We start from the raw sequence: 26,457 nt of genomic DNA, 5'->3' as shown, positions 1-26,457 counted from the left end.
GTAAGGTAACTTAGTCTACTAAAATGTATAAATAATGTTGATGTAGGTAAACATAACAGAGTTAGGATTTCTTTTTTTTCACATTACAATGCTTTTACTCAATTGATAAAATAAACAGTCTAGCAAAGATTTGGTTTCGAACATTTTACATAACTCTTAGATGTAATGTAAATCCATGAAAGTCTCATTTTAAAGCGACGTTAGTTGTTGTGATTCCTACTGAGGCGATTTTTCTCGTAAGCATTAGTTACGTCATATTACGTTCGTCCACAATGATTTGCTAAAAAGTGCACTACGTGAATTGGCGGCTAGTCAGATGACGAATTGACGAGTCGTTTTTTGGAATACTTATAAATATTAAGCGACATTATATAACGAGATGCATAATCTGTTTGCCACTGGACAAGGACAACAGGTTTGATGTCGACGTTCCTTTTATTGTTTTAGAATCGTGAAAAACAAGGTCATTTCGGTATGGAAATCGCGGTTGGGTATGCGCTCCGAAAACTTTTGGTTTACTTATCAGCTGTGGCCATAATTTGCCATGCGATCGTGATGATGTCCCTGCTTAAACTCATTTCCATCATATCTCCGGTACTGGCGAAAACAATCATTTTAAAACTCGGGGAGATGTTTACGATGACACAAAATCCCAAATTCAAATACGAAGACTGGGGTCCGTCTTTCTTTTCTCCGGTGTTCGTCAAAACTGTGATCTCCGTGAACTGGTGCTCGCTTGGCCTGGAGGCGTTTGAAGGGTACACGGCTCCAGATACGCCTGTTTATACAATGGATGGACAGAAAACGAGTATTCACCGTTTTCTTAAAGGTATAGTAAGGGAAATAAAAGAGTGTGGACGGATAGGTAGATATTTATGTAGCCTACATTATATTTTATACAGTAAAATTAGGCTAGTATTTAAAAAAAAACTTGGTAAAGCTCTGATAAAACACTCCAGAACAAGCTAATCGATGTCTTTAGGGTTCAATTTAATGCGGCGCTACAAATCTATCGACGTATGACAACAAAGTACCGCGAGAGCGAATCAAGTGCAGACTGCTCCGTATGATTTTGAATCGCTTTCGCGGTACTTTAATGGAGACACGGCTGATTGCAGAACAGCAGAACCATACGTCACAGCAGTCACAAGGCAGCAGCCTCATGCCGGAAGTGGGCGGAGCAAACGTTATCAACTACTACTTAGCTATGTGGAGCGTTTCAAAGTTGTAAGGTATTAATGTTAAGTCGGTATTTAATTCAAAGGTTTCAATGCGTGCGTGCATTATACATATGCTTCTACGAAACTGTTGATAAATAAATGTATCCTATTGATATCATGTTTGCTATTGTGTCTTAAAAGATAAACACAATATAAATTAAGTGCAGTACTAAAACAATATAAATTAAGTGCAATACTAAAACAAAAACAAAATTTGAGCAATAGAACATTTGAATTTATTTAGTTAAAGCTACAATCCGCGATAATGTTTGGGGTAAAAATAATTAGAAATCAATTAGTGTGTAAATACATAGACAGATCAGTGCTCAAAACGATTGTCTTATCTTACCTTGATTCACAACGGTAAGCTTATAATAATGATTTATAATTTGCTCTGTCGGGTCGCCCCATGCAGGAAATTTGTATTTGGAGGAGTACCTCTTTGCGTCAGTTAAAACAAAGGAGAGGAACCGGCTAGTTTATTACGTGTGTGTGGATGGCGCTGCAGCGGCACTGCTGCGTGTGTCAAGTGTTTTGTTCATTGCATTAACAGGTATGACGTCACTACTGTGATTTATTTAGTAAATTCTTTGTTTCATTTAGTCAGAAAAAAAGCGGCAGATATGGTATGTGTTCAAATGACATGTTTCAGATATATTACTTGTAAGACGCAAGTAGGCGGTATTTCCCATATTATTTAGAGTTTTTGTCTACATCAGGCGCAAAGCGATAACTAACGGTACAATTGATTCTATGTGAGTGATGTTTTAAACGTTTCGCGTTGTGTCCGGTCATCTATTACTGGTCACGTTGATGTACAGATGCGCTGGTGTCAGTGCAGCAGTCAGTGAGCACAGAGCTCGGATTCATCCGTGCAGTGCAGCAGTGCCAAAGCACAACCCACGTAAAGAAAATAACTGATATTTTATGTTTCAAACTGAGATGGCAACAAAGAGGCCAAACTTCCAGTCTGCAGCTTTAAACTATATTTTTACTTAACAATCATTTAAGTATTAACCAATTTTTCATAGTATGTAATATCACGCTTCATAGTGTAAGCTCTTTATACACCTCTGAAGGCATAGCTATGTATATTATATTAGATTTCTATCAATATATCATTACAAAAATTACACACTGGACCTTTAAAGCAATCGGTCACTATTGCTTTAATGTGACGCGACAAGCAATCTGTGCAGCGCCGCGTTAGTTGAACGCTTCTATTCCATAGACTGTATAAAACATGGACGTAGTGTCCGTGACGTCACCCGTAGGTTTGTGAAAAGCAATTTTGAAGCCAGTGAGCCGAGCCAGCGGTCGCCATCTTGGCATCTTTTATCAGGGTTAGTGCTAAACTCGACAGGCAAATGTATCTCGCGGGCCAGAGTTGAGAACCACTGCTTTAGATCATATTGTGTTGTTATTAAACAATGTATATTTTTGGTTATGTAGTAGACAAATATTTGTATTATTGTTCACTCTCTTTGCACTAATGCAGTCATCTTATTTTGGGTCTTCACAGAGAACCGTCCACTGGTTCTGAGTTTTGGAAGCTGCACATGACCCCCATTTCTCTACAAACTTGATGAGTTCAAACGACTTGTCAAGGATTTCAGAGACGTGGCAGATTTCCTTGTTGTTTACATCGCAGAGGCTCATGCAACCGGTAATGACAATAATATTTGCAATAATTTACATCTACAATGTAGTCCTGCCCTCAAAATATAAGCAGGTAGACCTGAAGTTGTGTTTTTACCAAATTGCTGCTCTAATTTTCTACAGATGATTGGGCTTTTGCAAACAACGTTGACATCAGTGTGCATAAGAACATGGAGGAGAGACTGGCTGCAGCCCGGGTCCTAGTCAAAGAAGACCCACTTTGCCCTGTTGTAGTGGACGAAATTAGCAATATCACCGCCAGCAAGTACGGGGCTCTTCCTGAGCGACTGTATGTCCTTCAGAATGGAAAAGTTATCCATCAGGTGAGCGTTTTGCTATGGAGAGAAACTCCAAACACGGTACAGGAAACATATATATCTAAAGGGACATTATAGCTCTCGAGAGAGCAGTAGAGAGTGCTAGTGAAGACTTTGGAATGAACCCTGGCCAGAGGCTCATATACACTCTTCCTCTTGCAGTTGGAGTTTTTACATGTTTATAGAGGTGAAAGGTTTGGAATGTGTTTAACAGCGTGGCACGCACACCAGGTCAAAGGTTTAATAGTCGCCTATGTCTGTTATTTTGCTTTTGTGGCATTTTTGAGTGCTAGTCTGTTGTATATTCTGAATATATATATATCAGGAAACAAGTCCACAGTGTGTCAGGACATTTACACATATTTTATTTTTCCTAACAGGGTGGCATGGGACCCTTGGGGTACAGGCCTGAAGAAGTCCGCAAAGTCTTGGAGAAAATGAAATAAGAGAGGCATAAAGGGAAAATTTGAGGGGTGGGGGTCAATGGTCTAATGGACATCAAATGTTTTGTTGAAAACGGCATAGAAAATTAACAGAAATGTGTGAAACCAAGATGAATGCAAGATTTTATTCGTAAAGTAGGACAATTTAGTACTTCTGTTTGAAATTAGATTTATTATACACTGAAAAAAATAAATTGTAGAATTTACTTAAAAAAAAAAAAAACATGCAAATTGTTACGAGGATTTTATTAAGTAAAATTTGCTGTTATAATTCAAGTACAACTTACTAACCAGAATAAAGTAAATTCTACTTATTAAATACATTTTGTTTTTGTTAAAATATCAAGTAAATGTTACTTAAAGTAAACAAAACAAAAATTATGCTGAACAAAAACATGTCTAACTCAAACTTCACGGATCACTTACTTTCATATTGAAATATACTATTTTTATACAACATAGATGGTCAAGTGAGAAGAGACTGGTGGTCTCTGTACTGGCATTAGCACTGTTACTGCTCAATAAGTGAAATAACACACTTCTATACTATCGTGCCTCCCTTAGCCTAGGCACAAGCACCGCTCTTCTGAACAACGGTAACAACCTTAAAAAATACCCAAATTTAAAAATAATACTAAAACTCTCGTAAATCTCAATGATAAATCAACAAAAAACACAACCAAGTCTTTCTTTTTACTGAAAAACACTTAAAATGACAGTTAATCTGGAAAATTGATCTCCTAATGCAGTCAGATGCAAAGCATGCAGGGAACTACTGATCAACTGCCAAGGTAGTTATATCTACAAAAATTATTTATGTAATCAACACAAAATAAATAAGTAAACTTAATTTGACCAATTTAAATGGGTTTAACATAATAAAATTGAGTTGGATTTACTTAATAATTTGTTCAATTAAAATCACTCAAACAAAATAATTAAAATCTTAAGATATTTTGACTCAATTTTTTGTTAAAAACAGGAACATAATTATAATAAGTATAAAATCTACTAAGGCACATAATCATTTTTTGCAGTGTAGAAGTTTCATACTTTTACATTTTTATTTCTCAGACATCCACCGTTTCTAGTGTCTGTGCTCATTTTCTCTGTGTCCCTGTGTTTGTTTGTGAAAGATACAGAATAAACCAACTGGTCTCTGTAACTTGATGTTTCAAACGCAGAAAATTTGAGGTAGGGCATGGAACAGCATCACTGCTGAATGTCTCCTGTCAAGTCTATAAATTAAAAAACTATTTGTATATCAAAATGTTTTTATGGTTTTCTATTTTTCTGTTCCATTTTCATTTATATGCATATGGGCATTTAATCATTATCATGTTTCTCTAATTTTGTACAATTCAACTATATATTACGCATAATAAACCTATAAATTCTGACTATGGGCAAGCTAGGAAAGTTATGATTTTACAATATATCGGCATCTAAACAGTTAAGCAGTCATGGTGTGTTGTCCTTCATTGTTAAATGTATTTTGAACTCTTGTTGACCAACAAATATATCAAATGACTTTTTTCATGAAAGGATGGATTGGTTTGGGAGGCATGTATGAAGTACCACCGAACCTGTGAAAGACAAAAATGTATGCACAGTATATTAGTTGTGGTGTAGATAAGGTAGCTGTAGTGACCTCCCACTTGAAAAGCTTCCAGACGAATTTAACGTTCATCTTGTAGATCTCATCAAACCAAACAAAGATAAAGCTGTTTAAATTATCATTACTGAACTGTTAGTCAAATGACCGGATGTAATAATTAACTAAATATACTCATTTTTATATTTCTAAAGTAATACCTGCCATTACATGTAAATGTCGAACCTAATATAAATTAAATTACCAAGAAAAAAGTGAACTGAACTGCAGTCGTACATTGTACATGGAAACCTGTTTGTGGCAGTCTATACAGACCAGTCCAGAGGCAAAGACAGATTTTGTATTCAACTTTCGAGACCTAAAAGAACTGCTAGATCTACATGACTTATCCTTATCAAGCATTTTAAACATTGAGCAAAACCTTTATGATAATAGTCTATCCTATCTTGCTGTGTTTTCCTGAGGATTGGCAGCCAAAAGAAGAGCAATGTGTCAACAAGCATGTCTAATGCCTATTAATATGTGCGGTAAACCTAAAAACGTACCCTTCCCAGCATCCAAAAAGTGGACACATGGGGAAGTGAATAGTACGTTTGTCTAAAGTAAATAAACTAAAAAGAGATTAGGTTTTGCTAAGAATAAAATGAGGAAAATTAACTTTGGTTCAATCTATTTATTAAACTAGGACCTCATAAAAAATGCTGTGCTACGATTTTTACACAATTTTACTCAAATAATAAACCAGTCGCATTCCAGGGTTCTTCACAAAGTTTCCAAAAGAGTACATGTATTACGAGTGAAAGACAGAGGCCTTTGACAATTTGGGAACAATTTTATCTTACATCGAAACTGGTTCAAGGATTTCAAGAGAATGATTTACATGGAAATCGAATGGCTGGACCTTGGCTCTCTAGAGACGCTACCCTAAATAAAGTCTGGGAACATCAAGCTTTACATCGTTTTCCAAAGTTAATATCATTTCACATTGAGATTTTCCTTTCTCTTCAAGCATTCAGCTGGAAACTGAAGGTTTAGGTTTTCAAACACTGCTTCCCGTTTGCATTATGACAGTATGAACGACTGATTTAAAAAGAAGACAAAAATCCTCAGACAGGAGCCAAATAATTTAGTAGTCAATATATAAACAAGCCTATTTAGCCCACAGTTAAAAGTATGACGCACAAGCTAACAAAAAAGCAGTGCAAAACAACTACTAAATGCAAAACAATGACCAAATGTCTGTATAAATATAATAAGTTACCATTCTAACTGTATTATCACTGTGTCTGATGTTGCACAAATAAAACCTAATACAAAATTCTGAAAACATTGAGTCTGGCTTACACAAGCGACATCCTCTCGGGAACCAGTATCAAATCATATTGAGAGATAAAACAAAAGAGGCACATGGCAGAGAATTACATACAAAAAATGATATCGTGGTATCTAGAACTGGTTACAAATTCATCATGACGTACGGCCGAACATTTTGCAGGGAGACGTATCCAGGCGCATAATCCAGTCACCCACCTGAAGAACTCTTGAGAGGTGTGGCTCTAATAGGTAGTATGTTTATCTAGGTTAGCATCTGACAGGATTCAGTCTTTGACCAAAAATTCAAAACAGCAGTCAAAATAAGAGAGAACACGGAATCAGTGCAGAAAAAAGTATATTCAGGATGAGACCAGTGAACGCAGTGATTCTTTAAAAGCAGCCGCTTATAATGCTCAAAGACAAAAATGACAGATTATACAAGTAAAATACAACAGAGTTCTTCCCGTTCAGAAAAGACCGAATTCTCTCACCACTCGACTTGAAAACAAACAAAAAAACAGGTCGTTGAAAGGCAATAAAATATTCACAGAATTCAAGGCCACGTATGAGAGCTCAGTGTCAAAAAGTCGGAGGAAGGTTCGTACGTGTAAACCATGCTGAAGTCGAATGTGGATGTCGGATTGGAGAGAGACTGAACTGAGATATTCCTCGTCGGCACGAATGTACACAAATCCAGCGGTTATGTCAGCTGTAACCATACTTTGCTTCTTAATGAGAGATGGGGAAAAATAAAAACAGATCCAGGAGCATCGAGTCACATTTAGATCTTCTGAGAGGACAAAAGGTTTGCCTAGCCATTTAAAAAAGTAACAACAAAAATCAATTCGATATTGCATGAGACCACTTGTGAGGATCCAGGACAGTCCCACCCAATTCCATTTCCTGTACATGTACTCTGTCTATGTCATTGACGGCCAACTGTGAGTTTCCAGGACTGAGCAAACAGACTGGCATCAGACGCTCATTGTCATGGAAGGAGAGTACTGCTGCAAAGATAGAAAAAAACAAACAAGTCTGAACCTGCTGAAGCTAAACATCACAGAAAAACAACTCGGATCAGACATGGAGAGTAAAAAGACATGGAGAGTGTTGTGCCTGGTTGGGACACGGCGTTAAAGGTCCAATGTGTAATTTTTCGGATGATCTATTGACAGAAATTCAATATAATATACATAACTATGTCTTCAGAGGTGTATAAAGACCTTACATAATGAAGCGTTATGTTTTTATTACCTTAGAATGAGCTTTTTCTATCTACATACACTGCGGGTCCCCTTACATGGAATTCGCCATGTTGTTTCTACAGTAGCCCTAAACGGACAAACTGCTCTACAGAGCGCGTTTTGTAAATGTTATCTCATTCGGCAAATAAGCACAAACGTGACGACGTGTTTGTCCTGCGTCAGTTGCTGAAATGCTTCGAAAGGGAGGGGCGGAGTGAGCCATGTGTTGCAATTCACAGCCTCGCCACTAGATGCCGCTAAAATCTCCACATTGCTCCTTTTAGCTACTTGTTTTTTTAAACTGAACTATTCAATATATTATTCTTACGTTCTCATTCTGGAAGGAGTGAAGGTAGCTGCCTCCTACGTCTTCATCTCTCGGGGTCCCGGGAGGATTGCTCATGCCACTCATGTTGTTAGGAGAATTCTGTATAAATAAAATATATATAACTTAGAATACAAAACATTAAATAAACAGCCAATTAAAGCTCATTACAATACACATTTTCACTGTGACTCGTATTTATATAATCAATAGTGAAAGTATCTTCAGTAAACATTAAAGTCACCTTTGGGAGTCCATCCAAGTCTCCTGAACCTACACACAACCAATATACAAAATGAAAAACATCATAATCCATCAAAATGTTTTAAACAAATATAAACTTCACATAATGGTGTATATTTCAAACACAGAACAGCCGCATTACCTCCGTTCATATGCATTGGGTCCATTCCTGCCATGGCCCCTAGAGGGCCCTCAGAGCCTGGGCCTATGGGAAACTAAACCAAAGCAGATGGAATATGAAAAGATGTTCTGTCATCAGACAGTAATGATTACACTTCTTATGAAAGACTAACATAAATAGTCAAGAACACTTCTGGTACAATAATGATCACGGTGCCTCTAAAAAAAGTCTTACGCTGTTGCGCCCTCCAGTCGAGTTGATCATGGTGTACAGGTTTTCACTCGAGTTGTTGGAGTCTGAGGGCGAGACAGGTGGCATGAATAGGCCGAAAGTGTCAAACAATAAGCTAACAATCACAGCTGTGCTTTTTAGGTTTGTCAAAAACTTCTGGTAAATGTAAAATGCAAGCAAATCACAAGAGAAACTAAAAACATTCCAATGAAAGTTGAGTGAGGTTATGAAAGACATTCAGCTGAATTGTGTGTCTACTGAGCTAGCTGTGGCAAACAGACCTGCCGGACTTGGGACAATGCCAGGTGTTCCTGGAGGCCCCCCTCCTTGTGGACCCTGGAGAAAACAAATGCATTAGGCCAAGCCCACACACACAATACACAATCAACATCACCCTGGACACACTAGACATTAGTCTGGGTATCGCAAACTATGTGCATCAACTACAAGATCCTTCTTTAAAATGTATCTTATATTTAACAAAATCTGGTATCCATAGCAATAGTTCAGTTACGACAACACATCAACAAACAGCTCTAATGAAGGTCCTATTTGCATTGACTTGCACAGAACAGGAGTCAAAGGGAGCCAAAAACACGGATAAGACATTGCATGGGAAGCGAACCATCGCTTTTGCATTCACTTGCTGTGACATTGGTTGATGTCGGGCGGGACAGTGCGCTTATGAAACTGTTTTCATATTGGCTGTAGCACCTAAAAACCAAACAGCGTATGTGTCAGAAGTGTACACACTATAAGATTGTTGGCTTACCCCATATGCACCAGGAGAAGGTGATGAATATGGCATCTAAAACCGAACAAAACAACAGATTCTTAGCCTGTTTTTGTCAATGAAGTTAATTTGATTATCACAAAGGTAAAATTGAGAAACAAGTTTGACTAACATTGTTGTTTGGATTTGGCCACGGTGGTCTGCCATTTCCAGGTCCCCTGTACGACAACAGAATTTCAGGTTATTGTGCATTATGGGTTTCGATCATTTCTGTCATATACAAAATCCTTATATGCTTACATGTTCACTCCAGGCATGCCAGGGCCCATAGAGTTGTGTGGTGGTCTCATCCCTCCACCAAAATTCTAAAAAGAAATTAATATGAGAAGCACTGTCCTCTGAATGCCAATACTTTGATAAACTGCAGAACTGAACAGAATGGTCATTACCACATTTAAAGATTAAACATCGGATGGAAGGCTTAGATTAGATTAGTTTTACCTGGGGGCCCATGGGACCCATTCCTCTGGGAACATTCATCCTCTGCATCGGCCCTATAGATGAGAAAGAAAAAGTCAGATCACAGTTTATGCCGCTGTAAATCCTGCTTCTGAATAAGTTTGAAAAGTCATTCAGACATCATGAATGATTAAAGCTCACCCTGTAGTCTAGGATCCATGTTCGGGAGCATTGGCTGGGCAGTTGGAACACCACCTGGGGGCTGGAGAACAATCAAGATGTTAAGTTAAAGTACTTATAGGAACAGTACAACCAAAAATGAAAATTCTGCCATCGACATCAATTTCAATGTTTTCCTTAAAATACTTGATTTATAAAAGTCTTATGGACTACTTATGATATTTTTTACTTTATGACAAGGTGAGTTGGCGAGTTACTGCCACTTGGAGTTTAACAGCCCCAGTCCCCATTCACTTTCATTATATGGACAAGAGTGACCTAGCAATTTTTCGAAACGTTCACCTTTTGGCGTTTCACAAATACAAGAAAGTCCTACATTTTAATGAACACACCGGGTTCCCCATTCTGATTGCAGGTTACTGTAATTTTGAGTTTAACAGCCCCAGTCCCCATTCACTTTCATTAAATGGACAAGAGTGGCCTAGTAATTTTTCAAAACGTTTTGAGACGACACAAAATAAAAAACATTTTAATGAACACACCTGGTTGCCCATTCTGATTGGAGGTCTTGGTCCGCCACCAAAGCGAGGTGACATGAAAGGCTGCAACATAAATCAATCAGTCAGAAATCCGTGAGACTGACATAATAGAAACTACAGAACAAAAAGAAACAGAGGGGCTACTGCCCTGTGCGAACAAGGGACAACCACAGCTCTGCAGGAAGACAGAGAGAGAGAAACAATACGGGGAGAGAATCAGTCAAATGAAACAGTCTGTGAACAGACAGGAGCCGCTACCTGGCCGTGGGGTCCCATCATGCTGTTAGGGGGAGGAGGAGCGTGAGGGGAGGCCTGGGAGCCGGGAGGGCCCTAAGAAAGTGAAGAGACCACACGAGAGAGAAAAGCAGGAGCAACAGACCAAGCGAGAGAGGTAGCAAGTGAGAGAACCGAGGGGGGAGAGAAAAAAATTAGAGAGAGAGAGGGAGAGAGAGAGAGAGAGAGCGTCATTAGGCTATTTAAAGAGCTGGAAGGAGAACAACAGCACAATACACTGACAATCATAAGTGACTGGTGGCTGAACAGCTAAACCCACACTGAAAGAGCAAAGCATTGTGGTTAAGCACATCAAACAAACAAATCAATAAGTGAATGAGGGGGATCAGAGCGAGCACAAGTTAACACTTGGTGAAAAATCCAACAGGAGCATCGGTATTTAAAGAGACAAAACACTTGACACTGTCTTCAACAAACACAACAGCAACAACAGTCCAAGCTCCGAGATCACTTCCTTTTTAACACACCGCCAGTCTGAAGTTTGCACACATCTGATTCAATTTATGCTTTTTGTGATCTTAAAAACGTTTTGTTTAAAATAAGATTTGTAGACGAATATAAAAAGCCAAGTATGGATTTTTTTAGGTAGGGTTGGGCGGTATGAAGGTATATTCATATAAAAATGCAACAGATTTCTAAATTATGTGACATTAAAATAAGTGGGCATGGCTAATTCATTAGACCAGTGGTTCTCAAACCTTTTTGTTGTAAGGCCAAATAAAGACTTATAATCTTAAACTAGATTATTTAGAATTTTAATTAAACCAAAAACATATTCAGTTATACAATGCTGAAACATCAATTCATTTGGTTGGTGGTCTTATTTTTTATGTTTGATTGCATAAAATCTATGATAAATTTCTTTGTTTCATAAAATGCCACAAAATCTGTGGCCACCCGGATCCATCTTCGGGCCTCCCAGGGGGCCACGACCCCCAGTTTGAGAAACACTGCATTAGACAGAAGAGTTTATTATTAAAAGAAGTCTGACATTGGTAGTCTAGGTTTCTATATTGTGATATATTTAAACTTACTGTGAAATAAAATGATTCATACCTGAAACTGGTTTTTGGTCATACCACCCACATCTCGTTGTATTTTTAAGTTAAGTTAGACTGTAAAGTGAAGAAATAGTAGCCAACAAGCACCCATACACGGGACTTCCAAAAGTATTCAAAAAGGCATCCTCATGATGTCTTGAGAAGTTGCACTGCATCTAAGTTTGAAGGCCGCATCCTCTGGAGGTCGCATTTGATGACCGCATATGTCACCAAGGCTCATTTCAGTAAAAAAAAGCATGAAATTAATTTATTTCTCTTAAGACGTAGCCTAATCATTGTAGTTCCATTGTTACCTTGAAATGTAATGTTTTTTTTATAAAACATGAAATGACAAACCTCAATGATGCATGCGGCCGACGTAAAACACAGCCTTTGAATTGAGACACAGCTAGAGAATGACCAGAGTGTGCAGAGGTGTAATCTAGGCTAGTGGCTACTTTTACGCAGCAAAAAAGTTTTGATATAACTTCTATATCTACATTACACAATTATTCACATTCAATTTGTGTTCTTTCATTTTAAAATATGAAAAACCGTAATAAAGACCATGCAGTTGTGTCCAAATACAAGACTGGCAGTGTATACATATAAAGAACTCTGTTTTGTTCAGCACAGCCTTAAAAAAAAAAAAGTTAAACATGACGTGCTGTGGTCTGATGATCTAACCTGGAAGAATCCAGGGGGCATTGGTCCACCTGGCATGCCGTCTCCTGGAGGCATGTTCCCAAGAACAGGACTGGGAGCTGCTGCAGCACTCTGCAGACGCAAAACAGAGAAAAAACTGACTTAAAAAAAAGATGCGCCAAATATCACAAAGCTATCCGTTTTATCTCAAACACACGATCAATCGTAGGTAGAGAATGTAGCTTAATGCAGTCTAATATGTGCGCTCTAATAACAGCAAACAATAAAGCCAACGGCAGAGCCGCAACTAACTGGTGTAAAATCCAATTTTAAGGTCTGCAAAACCGAGAAGTCAAAACTAGATTTCCGGGCACCACAGAGATTTGATCATGCATATGATGCCTGTGGAAAAAACACTGCTTGTCTGCTGCTTGTCACACTTCAGCCTGAGTTACCCCAACGAGACTTTTCAGACAACGTTGTGAAATATCACGGTTGTGGGGGGACGAAGGAAGAGCCGATGACCCTCGACACGATCAGAACTGACCAAAAGTGTTCTGCATCCCCCGACTGCAAAATATATCATTCAATTACCCTCACACCCATGAAATGTCTTAGGCTTCCATCACAATCCTTACATCATAACGCTCTATAATAATAAAGAAACAAATACTTTGAGCGAATGCTTCTTCCCACAAACAACCAAGACCTCATTTGAGAGTGCTTCTCATCCCTCCTCCCTTTCTATCTGCCTACCGACAGGCTCCATGACAGCCATCAATCACTCCACCGCAGCCTGGGGGGTGGGGGGAGCGTTTCCCCTGACACAGCATGAAGACAACATGGCCACTGTTTAAAGAGGGCGCAGCCTCCTCCCCCCACCCTCTGGAGAATAGAGAGCACAGACCTGACGCCTCAGCTCCGACCACAGCTGGGCACAAAGGCAGGAGATCGAGCTGATCCCGCCATGACTTCAAAATATATTGCCTAATAATGCTACCGCAGTCCTGTTGATCCAACTACGCCGAACACGCAATACAGGAGATAAACAGCTAGTTTTTGAATGACGGGCAACGTTTCACACGTCGGTATACAGCAGCATCCCTTCAGATTAGAGCGTCTAGACGGAGGAGCGAGGGTTTGATTTTAGACTCGCTGAATATGACCTCTGACCTGAGGCCCCTCAGCAAAGCTCGTGGCTAGACAACAGCAAGCACATATTATTTGTAAAGGACTAAAGCTGGAAGTTTCGGGCTAAGTGTTGCACCATTCCTTAAAATCTGTTTGGAACACGCACACTGGCAATCGGAGATGCCACAATACAGGTTTCACTAGCTGTGACTAGACAATCCCCAGTTATTACGGTTCCTTTATTTCACACACAACCAAGTCTGATCTGTATCCTTGCGCCTGTGATTTTATTACATTTGAAAGCAACTTTGTGCCATTTTAGAGGGCATCTGTCAACAAATCCATTTTTCAGAAAGTGCAACGCAAAGCGTTTTTGAAATATCTATCAATAGTAAGAGCTTTCCTGGCTTCGGTCACATAAATGTGTTTTAAGCTCACAGACGACTTGATTGTCAATCAGCCGGTGTACATGACATTGTACAAATTGGGCGTGCGCCTAGAAAACATTTACAAACATTAGCTGGTTTCATTGGCAATATTTAGCGAAATAATACCTACAAACTACAAGCTAGTAAAGTCTAATGCAAACATTTTGATGTAAGAATTGCTGTTGATTCTATAAAAACGTCTAGTTTTCCAATGATGGATCATGTTTGCATGTCCGTCACCATTGCTATTGTTACTACATCCGTAACACACACTCGAAATACTGCAGATTTATCACACAACACAAAATTAGACTCTTCCAGAGTTTGCAAAAGATATACATTTCCGTTTTAAAATCTGCATACGTTTAGGAAACAGTCTGCGTTTTCCTATACTCACGTAGTCATGGAAGGCCTTGGCCTCACTTGAATGTTCACACGTGTCTCTCCTCTCAGGAGCGGCGCAGTAAAGGTCCCAAAAGACACTAGGAAAAAAGGAAGTGGCAAGGTGGTGTGCATGTCCAATGATTTTAAAAAGACAATACACAGTGAAAATACTCACCACCACCAGGAATGCAGGAACCCAGGAGGGTCTCCTAACGTGATGTTCTTTTCCCATCGGATCTGTAACGCAAAAAAATCATGTAAAAGTTCAGTCTACGGGTAGACTTTCTGTTTGCATATAAGGATCTACATTTCCAAGATTCTTACTTCTGATAAAAAGGTCTGCGCAGACTTCTGAGCTCCAATGTGTAACAAATACTCATATACATACAATGCCAACCTGAAATTGAACACAGGCAGACAGCATTTAGTTAAGACAGCAATTAGTGTAGATTAATATTATGTCTGTTTATTTTCAATCTTATAATAGTGTTCAGAATAAAAACATAAGTGATACTTAAAGAAAATGAATTACATAAAAACACAAAGAGAAAATGTACGTTTTAATTACATAATGCTTATATTACTTATTTATTTAGTTTTCAATTTTATAAACCCTAAAGAAAAAAAATCAACCCAAAGAACATGCAAAAGGCATATAACTAAACAAAAGACGGGACCCACTCCCCTCCAACACTAGCGTCTGGGGCGAAATGAAAAGATACAATGTAGCGCACGTCCCGCGTACAGAAACCATTTCAAAACGCTACATTAAATTTAATCGTTCTGAAAATGTTACAATTAAAACGTGTATTTTGTATCATGCATAACGTCACAATGACTACAGGCGAAAGCTCTGTGCCAAAGGGGGACCCAGAATGGCGCACGGTCGGGCACTTTCAATTCAACGCTCTCACGAAGAGCCTATAGCAGCAGCATAAGCTCCATATGCAGCCGTGCCTATACTGCCCTAACAATAGGCTACATCCAACACAATAACACACGCACGACGGGCGATATTTAAGAGGTCTTACTTTTCCCGAGCTTGACCATCTGACGGCACGACGGAGCTTTTGCCTTTAGGAAACATGTTTTTCGTGCACGGGAGAGTCACCCGCGTTCCCTTTTCCTCTATTTTCGACAATTCATCTGTCACTGATCCAGGTTCGACTGCACAAACCAAACACACTGGTGCCTTCTCAACCAACCTTGACCACTGGAGGGGGCAGCGGTGCGGTTGATTGACAGGGATGGCGGCCAATGGTAGGGCGTCGTTTCTCATGCGTGATTCCTTGTAGTGACGTCTTATTCGTGACCGAATAGTTCCTTCCTCTAATTTCCTGTGATTCTTTAAGATGGGTTGCGTTGGGACAGTGTGTGTTAATTTATGTTTCTTTCTTTCTTTCTTTCTTTCTTTCTTTCTTTCTTTCTTTCTTTCTTCTCTCGCTTAAAGGGTCTCTTGTCTTAATGGTAAAGGGATAGGAATGTAGACAAGAGAATTCTGAATAATTCGAGGATGTGTCCAGAAAAAAATCAGTGAATCAGTTTCATAAGACATATTTCACTATATAGTTAGAATTTAATTTATTGGCTAGGCCTATTTTATGATTCTGTCTTAAGGGGCCCATTGGGAGCCTCAACAAACTTCTAAGGGGTATTCAAGATGAAAATGTTTAAAATTTAGTTTAAAATTTAGTTTAAATTTAGTAAAAGTTACAACAAACCATAAAGATTTTTTAGTGTTTGGTTAATATAAATATACATGCCAAGGGGACAATTTAATATATTTCATATTATTTCATATTTAATATATGTAATATTATTAGATTTTACAGAATAGCCTTCATGATTGTCTAGTCAATGGTTTCGAGTTAACTAAGTAGAACAAAATATAATGAGGTTGTTTAAGAAATCTAATTAAAGCTGATTTGAGAGTTTATGTGATTGTGAATATTTTTATTTATCATCATGATATTTAAATAAAATTTCTGTATTGAATTATCTCCAATAGAGCGCATTTGAATCCAGATTATTGACTTCGATGTGAAATATTATTGTTCAGAGGGTTGTTCTTAAGCAATTGGTCTACCTTTAAAAGTTTTGTGGGCGTCACTTTAACTTTATAAGGCCTTGCGGATCAGTCGAGCGCAGCGCTGAGTGTGGACGCTGTGTGACGGGGTAACATGAATGTCACATTTATTTTCATGAATATCTTTGAATCATTCAGACCCCACGCAAACATGATTTGTGTCTTCACGCAAATGAGAGCGGATTAAGATATAGCCTATACTACACGTAAGTCTGATGATTACCTTTCTATTTTTGTTTTTAACCAGCCAACTTTTCCAAGAATTTTAGTTTAGAGTCCGATGCTTAGAATATCTCACGAAACAACTTGCACTAATAATACTTATTTAACCATTTATGTGTGTGGTAGTGTTAATAGTGTAAACAACATCGCCGACCGAATATGTTTCCACAAACTCATAACATTGATATCTTTATCAGTGTGTAGAATGATTTCGGTCAACAACAGGTTACACGGGTTTGCTGGAGGTCATCATGACACTTTAAAACATGTGACAAGTGCGCAAGGTATGAGAGCTGAACAGAGGCTGAATAACGGGACACTGTTGGTTGTGCTGAATTCCTCCAATGTTTTATGCTTTCAATTAATAAATGCTATCTGAAAACTATTGTGAAAAGTAGATATATCCAAGTACGTCACTTTTACAAACAAAAACGGCTTTCTATTTACTTAGAGGGCTTTAGTTGTATCACGTTATATTATATTAAGCACGATCTTAAAAGAGTTCACCTGCCACGAACTATTTTTAGATCGTGCATCATTATTTTTCCGGGTAAATTTATTGTAAAATCGAAAGACAAAGACTAAAACAGCTAATGCAAATAAATACATTATTTATATATATTTGTTTTAATTCCTTCAGAAAATTCATACACGTTCTCATAAAATCTGCCATCACATTCATTCCAAAAGGGATTTTTCCAGATTATGAATGCAAATTAAGTAGACTTCACTTTAAATGTGGCATTGTGTTTAATTTCCATTTTTGATCTGACCCAATATTTCTGTGGCTAAAATAAACTAGTGGGCACAACTTAATGGCAAATATCTTGCAACGTATAGACATTGACTAAGCTTGACATTGGAATCACATATGATTACACTGAAATTTCTCAAGCAACATGAGCAGGTGTGCTGAACCTGTGTGCTTTGTTTATACCTTTATTCATTCAATTGAAAACATGTAGTCATGTGAAAGAACACAACGTACATGCAGATCGTTGTACAAGACCAAAAAATGGAGATATGACTTAAAGGTCAACTCCTTAAAGGAGTAGTTCACCTTCAAAATTCACCTTTGTGCAGAACACAAAAAAAGATATTTTGAAGAATGTTGTTAACAGCCCCCCATTCACTTGCATTGGTTATAATAGAAGTGAATGGGGAGCTGTGCTGTTCTGTTTTTTCAAAATATCTTCTTTTGTGCTCTGCAGAAGAAAAAAGTCATACAGGTTTGAAATGACAAGAGGGCGTGTAAATGATGACAGAATTTTAATTTTGAAGGTGAACTGCTCCTTTAAAGTGGGGGTTACACATGCCAATTTCATATTAATCTTGAGTACCTATGCAGTAGTATTACATCCGTCGTATCTTCGAAGAGTATTTAGTTTGATCACATTTCTAAAAGAGAGATACAGCTGTACGATTATTTCCGGAAAAACACGAGCAGGCAGGGGGGACGGAACTAGAGCACGAGCACACAATAACATTACATCATCGCATTAATTCCTTCGTGTTTTTACATTATGCACGTACGCGCCGATTGCCAACAAAACACAGACATATGACCTAGTTTCACTAACCGCGTGCGGTTCATGTCCGGCATCTTTTAACTCCGGGACCGCGCCATCTATCTGTCTCAAACGATCTCCAAATCCAACATTATATCCACCGTTTATATAACATCCATCAATGAAATGCCGTGAACAAACAAACTACTGCCTTCTCTCACTATCGCAAGAGTAACTTGACGCAGGGCAGACAATCTTGGTGGTAGGCGGGTCTTACTATCGCTCGTCGGTTGGCGCGTGGGCAGGCTATGTCTTTTGCCTTGCCGAGCTTTTCCGGGAGAATTGCCCAATAAAAGGAATAACAGGGATCCAGACTTATAAAAAAAGTTCTTTAACAAGGAGTGCTGGGGGAGTGTATCAAGCACAGAAATACATCATACGTCCAACTCGTTTTTTAACAAGATGACCATGTTAAGCATGAGAAGCCAGCACGTTTAACATTGTAAAGAAGTCAGAATGCATGAAACAGCGTTAAATCACCCCTTTAATAGTGTTCCTGTCATTGCTGATTATTACCACTGTTGATAAGATTTATACATCTCATTATATTTTAGAGCCCTACCATGGCGAATGAGACCACAGACCCTATGCCGCTAGAAGAGCTGTGCATTCTTGAGAATGTAGAGGTGTACAGGAACCAAACTGAGGTGAAGATGAGTCAGATAGTTCTCCCCTGTCATGCCAACCACTGTGGACAGCTCAGTGCTGGACAACTTCTCAAGTGGATGGACTCCACAGCCTGCCTCTCTGGTCCGTCAGATACCAATTTACATGTACACTTATGCATTATGGGTTTACATTTATGCTTTTATCCAAATCGACTTACATTGCATTCAAAGATTCAATTTAATCCGTTTTATCAGTTTTATCCGAATGATAATAATGTACCTTACATGATGTTACACTACTTAGAGATACATTGATCTGCTGTCACCCCACTTTTGGATGGTTTTGTATTGATTTTGTTTCATGTTAAAGTTTTTCAAATTATTTATGACTCAGAAATCTTAGAAAACTCAGAAAACAAAATAGCCTTTTTGGTGGTTTAATGTCTTTTCGTAACCACCAACTTGCACACCCGCACAGCACACCATATGCTTGTACTACGAGTCCTGAGACATCGCAGATGGAGAAGTCAGTACAGTTGGACTGTTATCTTTGAAGTGAACAAGCAAAATAATAAGAAAAGATCATCGTAAACCAAAAAGAATGCGCCTGTTAGTCCAAGCAGATTAGTGCTGGTGGACTAGCAGAGCCATGTTTGTTCAACCAACACTGTGTTTTCTGATGAAGCTGGTTGGTCAAGGGAAGCTGGTGGTTAAACTAGTCAAAAGATAGGAGACACAAAGAGCTAAGCATCTAAACCACAGCATACAGTATGCTGGTAGGAGGGCTGTTGAATCATGTTTTACTCAAAAACATTACTGCTGCGAATGTGTCTGAACTTTTGTAGCACTGTGAAAAGCACAGATGGTGGTTGGTAACAGCTCAACATGCTTCTCTTAATGTTGCAGCAAGTCTGCTGGTTTTTTATTCCACTGATTTCACATTTTCAGTCTCTTCAGATTCAGAATGATATAATAGCAGGCAACTTCTCATGTGTTTGCTTTAGAAAGATGAACCTGTTCAAACACTTCGTATATAAATTCTCAATATTTGCCCTTGCGTTTGCAGCTGAGCGGCATGCTGGTTGTTCCTGTATCACAGCATCGGTGGACGACATTCACTTTGAAACCACAATAGGGTAACAACAGTTTCACACAGTGGCAACAGCTACTATAAATATGAAAAGACAGTCTGTTATAAGGCCTGTCTTTGCTTAAAAAAGTTTTAAGCTAATGTTTTTTTTCAGGGTTGGACAGGTTGTCAATATTACAGCCAAAGTCAACAGAGCTTTCACATCCAGTATGGAGGTTTGTAGGAGTGTGCACTTTTTAACCTTTTTAAAGTCCACTTTTTAACATAAATTACTAGAACAATTGATTTCATTATGTTAGATCTTTGTTTCAGGTTGGAATATTGGTGAGCTGTGAAGATCTCTTCAGTGACAGACAATGGAAGGTCTGCCACGCATTTGCTACTTTTGTGGCCCGTCGTACCGAAGCAGGAAAGGTAAAAATGCAATTTAAATCAGATCAATAAGAAAAAACACGTCACGTTTCTTTACGCTTCCTATCTAGAAAAAAAGATTTATTTGGTTTTTACCGACCCTGGATTGATCCTAGATTGGGTCCACGCCTTGTAAGAATTCTGATTCGTCAGGAAATGTTTGCGCAGGTACAGCTGAAGCAGGTAATTCCTCGAACGCAGGAGGAGCAGATGGAGCACAGCCTCGCAGCCGAGCGCAGGAGGATGAGACTAATCCATGCAGAGATAATTACCGATCTTCTCAGCAGCTGCTCGGCGCAGACAGGTGAGCACGACCGATTTCTCCAGGTGTGTTTGTTTATTTCTAAGACTTTGAAGAGAAATCACTTGCCACATGAGTCATGAATCTAAAGTCGTGTTCTGATTAAAGGTGTCGTTCGGGTTGTTTGGTATCTCTTTAAGAGGATGCCGACAACACTCATTTAAACGTATATATGTGCACCGATTACTTACAATGGGTCACGTGGTTTGAAGTGAATAAAGTGAACAGGAGATGTTTTAGCTTCCTCTCTCAGCTTTGATAAGTGGTGCTCTACTGTATGTGTTTGTCAGTGAGCGAGGGTCTGGATTACCGTGATGCGGTGCCTGCAGAGAGGACTCGTGTTGAAAGCGTCGAGCTGGTGCTCCCGCCGCATGCCAACCACCAGGTCAGCACCTTCGGTGGGCAAATCATGGCCTGGATGGAGAACGTGGCAACTATTTCTGCCAGGTGAAAAATCAATACAGTCAAATACAATAATAAAATCCATGTTTGTAATTTCTTTATAACTTTATAAACCCCCTGTACATCTGTCCTCTGTTGGTCAGTCAAACAGATAGTCCCGCCCCTAACTCACATTATTGACTAAGTCAAAAAACTGTGTCTGCCTGGTTGGGATGCTTAAACACTTTTCTTAGAAATCAACAAATGTCCGTACTTAAACAGTCTTTGCTTTATTAAGCTGGCATAGGAAAACATTTAGACTTAGAACAATTCTGTAGACATTTAGCTATAATTAGTTTTAGTTTGAACTATTTCATTGTTTGGTTTTAGTTTTATTTATTTATTAATATTCTGTCAAAATTCTCAAGTGTATCTTTATTCTGTTGTATTCTATTGGGATAACTGAGGTTTAAAGGAATAGTTCCCCCAAAAATGATCATTCTGTCATCATTTACTCACCTTCTTGTCATTTGAAACCTGTATGACTTTCTTTATTCCGCAGATCAAAGAGAAGATATTTTAAAGAATGTTGGTAACCAAACGTCGGCGGCACCCATTTACTTCTATTGTTCCTGACACAAAACCAATGCAAGTCAATGGGGACCGCTGTTGTTTGGTTACCTACATTCTTCCAAATATCTTTTTCTGTGTTCTGTGGAAGATAGAAAGTCATACAGGTCTGAAATGACAAGAGGGAGAGTCAGAATTTTCATTTTTGAGTGAACTATCCCTTTAATTCTAACTATGAGGAAATCATTCCTGTTGTGTTGCATTGCTTTCGAAGTACATTACAACTCAAATATCACGTTCAATTGTTGCTTTCTCTTCTAGTCGTTTGTGTAATGCACACACAACTCTCCGGACGATAGACATGTTCCATTTTCGTGGCCCCTCCCACATTGGAGACAGACTTGTGTTAAAAGCCATTGTAAATAATGCCTTCAAGGAAAGGTAACTCATTGTCGACAACCTAGTTAGCCACTGGGATATGTTATATCATACATTATAGCAGAAATAAGAAAAGCCGTGTATCAGTAAAATTATTTTTAAATTTGGAAACAAGTGGAATGCCTGATTTGTCCTTGGAGATGCTTGACATGCTTAGTGTTGCATGTGCTATTCCAGTATGGAGGTTGGAGTGTGCGCGGAGGCCTATCAGGGTGGAGAGCCGCTGCGACACATCAACACTGCCTTTATGACTTTTGAGGTCCTGGACAATGACAGGAAGCCACGCACGTTGCCAAGGATACGACCTGAGCCTGTGGTGAGCGGCTTAACATTCTTGGAATCCCTCGCATAGTGGAAGAGTTTGACTTGTCAGGGGAAATTGTTGGACTGGTTTCGGGAAATCAAATGAAATGTATCTCTACATGGAAAATCTGTGACTGATAAGTAGGTTTGTTTTGGTTTAGGATGGTAAGAGGCGTTTCCAGGAGGCTATAGCCAGAAAGAAAATACGGCTTGACAGGTAGGACCATGATGTCATAGAGCGCTTTTCCACCATCGCGTCTGAAACGGTTACAGTTATGTTTCCACGTGAGTCTGGTTCGACACGGCACGATTACAAACTAGCTGAATAGTGCTAATGAATGCGCGCAGAGGCGTTATAGCTCAGTCTCTTGTGTTACCAAGGCAGCGCGTGACGCGTTTGTGTTTACATTCTAAACATTTCCGTTATCAGCCCTGCGGTGGAAAATAGAACCATTTACGTACCGGCTGGCATGGATCGGCATGGAGTGGAACGATTAAGCAATGAGAACTATTCGGCGCGATGGTGGAAAAACGCTCTAGTCTTATACTGAGAACATTATATAACATCATAAACCTATTCATAACCTCTGGCTACATGCCATGTAGAAAGCTTACTTGAACTATTGGTTCCAACCAGTGTGCTCTCCTCTTACAGGAAGTACATAATATCCTGTAAGCAAAGTGAAGTTCCTCTCTCAGTCCCCTGGGATCCGAGTAACCAGGTATATTAGCCAGTTTTTCCGAGGTTTATATATGTGAAAATTCATTCACAACATTGTGTTGTCTTCATCACAGATGTACCTCAGTTACAACAACGTTTCGGCACTGAAGATGTTGGCTGCCAGGACCAACTGGGTCTTAACCTCCGAGAAAAACAAGGTCGATGAGCTGTGTTTATTGTGTTGAATAGATGAATTAGGGTGTTCTTCTGAGGTTACTTGGGTGAAATGTCTTGGGGAAAAAGTGCAAATGCTGTTAAAGCAGTATTACAGAAAAAATCATGAGACCAAACTTTGTGCACAGGTGAGTTTATACACGCTGGAGGAGAACCAGATGTTGTGCTTTAAGGTGGAGACACATGTGGCTGTTGCAGCAGAGCAGGTGTTTCTGTTGCTGTCTGATCTGGGGCGCAGAAAGGAATGGGACCACCACTACCAGTATGTATAATGCATCGTAATGCAATCAGCAAGCAAAACAAACAATGCAAAGCAGATCAACATGAAAAAATAATATTTTTAAATAGAAACGTTATGTGAATCAGATATGAATAAAGTAATTCCTTTTTTAGTATAGATAGTACCGCCCAAATAAACAGAGCAGTATTTTAAAGGTCCAGTGTATCACATTTAGTGGCATCTAGTGGTGAGGTTGTAAATTGCAACCAACTGCTCACTCCTCCCCTCCCTTTCGAAGCACTACGGCCGCTGACACAGGACTAAGATGTCGTCATGTTTTTGCTTCTTTGCAGAAGGAGATAACATATTTTCGAAACGCGCTCTGTAGCGCAGTTTGTCCGTTTAGGGCTACTGTACAGTAGAAACAACATGGCGAATTCCATGTAAGGGGACCCGCGGTGTATGTAGATAGAAATAGCTCACTGGTAATAAAAACATAACGCTTAATTAGATAAGGTCTTTATGCACCTCTGAAAATTGTCTATAGACCCTCCAAAAAATATCACACAGCACCTTTAACAAATAATTTAAATAATGTAAACCCTAGTAATTCAGCATAATACATTTAAAATATTATACAGGGAGTGTGAAATGATAACTGAAGCACACGAAGACGACACCATCTACCGTGTTGTCACCCCGTCTGTGACTAAAGGAGGCAAGGTGCAAGACTTCATCCTCCTGGCCTCCAGGAGGCGCCCTTGTGATTCTGGGTATGCTTCAGTTGCATCAAATGAATCTGTTTTGTTTTCTAACTTCCCAAATGACTAAATAGCGTAAATTATAAGTATATCTTTTCCAGAGACCCTTATTTGATTGCACTACGTTCTGTTACCCTGCCTGCATGTCCTCCCTATGAAGACTACAACAGAGGAGAAGTTCTCTGCGCTGGCTTCAGTATCTGGGAAGTGGATCGCTCTTACACTAAGGTAATAAATAAGCCATACCGAATGATCCAGTGACTCAAAGTTCAAGAATCAACACAGGTTTAAAAGCAACAGTCTATTTAACTGAAATAATGTGCATGTACTTATCCAAATCCACCATTTATAATGGTTTATTTCTGATGTTTAGAAAATGCTTACAGCGGTCCCCGGTCTTGCTGTGTAGGTGTTAAAATACTAAAGGTTAAGTGCATCTGGCAAAACATGCTGGTGTATGCATTTCTCATAGATTTCTTACTACAACCAAGCCACTCCAGGCGTGCTGCCCTATATCTCCACTGACATCGCTGGGCTTTCCTCCAGCTTCTACTGCACCTTCTCCTCATGTAGCACTTTTCTGGAAGAGAATAAAGGCAGCTTGGCTTTACTTCCCACCTCTGTGCTGTGAGAGAGCTTGAGGGGTGAAGTGGACATTCTTTGCTCTTCTAATACGATACAGTTTCTCAAAGAATTGTTAGGGTCAAGATTTTGCTGACAGACTCAAAGATCACCAACAGTGAAGATCCTTGTAATACTTCTGGGATGAAGACTTTCCAGTTTGAGTTCAGTACAAAAGATTTAGTAATCGCAGGTACACAAAATCGCGGAATGGTATAAATTCAGAAAGGTCAGTCTGGGTCATAAATATATTGCAAATTATGTTATGAAAACATGAGATGTTATATTATTAGAACTACAGCCATGGGAAAAATTAAGTAACCATTTTACAAGTTTATTAGAATTTACAATTTATAGGTATGTATTAAGGGGAAATTATCATTTTTGTTTCATTCTGTGAACTACTAACAATATTTCTTCCAAATTTCAAATAAAAATATTGTTTCTATTTTTATTTAATTGCAGAAAATGAATACTGGAGAAACAGGTCAAAATAACAGAAAATATGCTCTATTTTTTAAATGCTGCAAAGAAAACAAGTTCATATTCACTTTTAAGCAATACAACAGTTATATTTGTACATGTACTTATGAAAAGTTCAAAATTATTTTCTTATGTGATAACCTTACTTTTTATTACAGTTTTCATGTGTCTTGTCATGCTGTCAGTCTTTCACATTGCTGTTGGATGATTTTATGTCACTTCTGATGTTTGATTTAGTTGAAATCCAACAGACACTGGACTGGTATGGCCACAATACATAGAAACACTAAATAAATGAAAATTTGTAATGGTCTCTTAACTTTTTTCGTGGCTGCATATGTAATTCTTTTAAGAATTTCACTTTTTAGAGTAGAAGCTAGAACTCTGGGTTGTGTGCAATGATGTTAAAGCATCTCAGAGCCAGAAGATTAAGCTAGTATATTGCCACTGGTTTCATTCTTGATGAATTAAGTTGTCACAATAAATCTAATGAACCTCAAATAGGTGGTAAGATCGATATGTGGTACTTCCTGTGTCACTCACAAACAAATTTGCATGGATTTTTGTAGTCATTTTATGGATAGGTGTTCAATTATATTTTCTACCTCACAACACTTTTCTTTTCATTACAATCTGGAAGAAGATGTGCCTGTTGTTGATTGTTTTTAATCATATTTAAAATTTTAATATTATTATTATAACATCATGTAGCAATATTTGTGCACTGTACCTGTTAATTCCTAAGAACAGCAAATGGCTTTAAATGATCCTGTAATAATCTTTCTTCAGTGTTTATTTAAGGAATGTTTAACTTCATGTGAAATTTATTCCTATTAAATGTTATTCGCTCTGATTGATGTCTTTGTAATAGTTACTACAACTTGTCTGCGGCCATCAAGTCTTTTCATCATTACAGGCACCATAAGCTCATTTT

The 26,457-nt window shown here is 38.7% G+C and overlaps 3 protein-coding genes across 8 annotated transcripts; 2 read left to right on the top strand and 1 right to left on the bottom strand.

The window, feature by feature from the left end:
- Window positions 1–301: 301 nt before the first annotated feature.
- Window positions 302–6,335, top strand: dio1 (iodothyronine deiodinase 1). Its single transcript, XM_057356242.1, has 4 exons — window positions 302–829; window positions 2,743–2,886; window positions 3,003–3,202; window positions 3,577–6,335. Exons 1-4 carry the CDS (start codon window positions 475–477, stop codon window positions 3,640–3,642), a joined length of 765 nt encoding a protein of 254 aa, XP_057212225.1. The 5' UTR covers window positions 302–474; the 3' UTR covers window positions 3,643–6,335.
- Window positions 5,940–15,771, bottom strand: ssbp3b (single stranded DNA binding protein 3b). Of its 4 annotated transcripts, none has more exons than XM_057356238.1 (18): window positions 15,597–15,771; window positions 14,890–14,962; window positions 14,741–14,802; window positions 14,579–14,663; window positions 12,665–12,754; window positions 10,902–10,973; window positions 10,647–10,706; window positions 10,126–10,186; window positions 9,967–10,019; window positions 9,766–9,830; window positions 9,638–9,683; window positions 9,505–9,540; window positions 9,014–9,068; window positions 8,736–8,797; window positions 8,523–8,595; window positions 8,382–8,410; window positions 8,141–8,239; window positions 5,940–7,572 (listed from the first exon to the last, which is right to left on the bottom strand). In XM_057356238.1, the coding sequence occupies exons 1-18, from the start codon at window positions 15,650–15,652 to the stop codon at window positions 7,543–7,545; spliced, it is 1,107 nt and encodes a 368-aa protein (XP_057212221.1). In that variant the 5' UTR covers window positions 15,653–15,771; the 3' UTR covers window positions 5,940–7,542. The 4 variants fall into 4 exon arrangements, with proteins under 4 accessions (XP_057212221.1, XP_057212223.1, XP_057212220.1 ...); XM_057356237.1 differs by having other exon boundaries at window positions 5,969–7,575; XM_057356240.1 differs by lacking the exon at window positions 10,902–10,973 and having other exon boundaries at window positions 5,964–7,572.
- On the top strand, window positions 15,687–26,451 carry acot11b (acyl-CoA thioesterase 11b). 3 transcript variants are annotated; one of them, XM_057356234.1, is made up of 16 exons: window positions 15,687–15,825; window positions 18,996–19,191; window positions 20,116–20,185; window positions 20,294–20,354; window positions 20,452–20,553; window positions 20,719–20,854; window positions 21,142–21,298; window positions 22,124–22,243; window positions 22,418–22,556; window positions 22,705–22,760; window positions 23,199–23,265; window positions 23,339–23,422; window positions 23,567–23,700; window positions 24,300–24,431; window positions 24,521–24,647; window positions 24,892–26,451. In XM_057356234.1, exons 1-16 carry the CDS (start codon window positions 15,823–15,825, stop codon window positions 25,048–25,050), a joined length of 1,743 nt encoding a protein of 580 aa, XP_057212217.1. In that variant the 5' UTR covers window positions 15,687–15,822; the 3' UTR covers window positions 25,051–26,451. The 3 variants fall into 3 exon arrangements, with proteins under 3 accessions (XP_057212217.1, XP_057212218.1, XP_057212219.1); XM_057356235.1 differs by lacking the exon at window positions 15,687–15,825 and adding an exon at window positions 16,721–16,857 and having other exon boundaries at window positions 24,892–26,447; XM_057356236.1 differs by lacking the exons at window positions 15,687–15,825; window positions 18,996–19,191 and adding an exon at window positions 16,721–16,857 and having other exon boundaries at window positions 24,892–26,430.
- The last annotated feature ends 6 nt before the right edge of the window (window positions 26,452–26,457 follow it).

This window comes from Triplophysa rosa, linkage group LG17 (genome assembly GCF_024868665.1).
Source record: "Triplophysa rosa linkage group LG17, Trosa_1v2, whole genome shotgun sequence".
Classification (NCBI taxonomy): domain Eukaryota; kingdom Metazoa; phylum Chordata; class Actinopteri; order Cypriniformes; family Nemacheilidae; genus Triplophysa; species Triplophysa rosa.
This window is presented reverse-complemented; position numbering and strand designations above follow the sequence as displayed.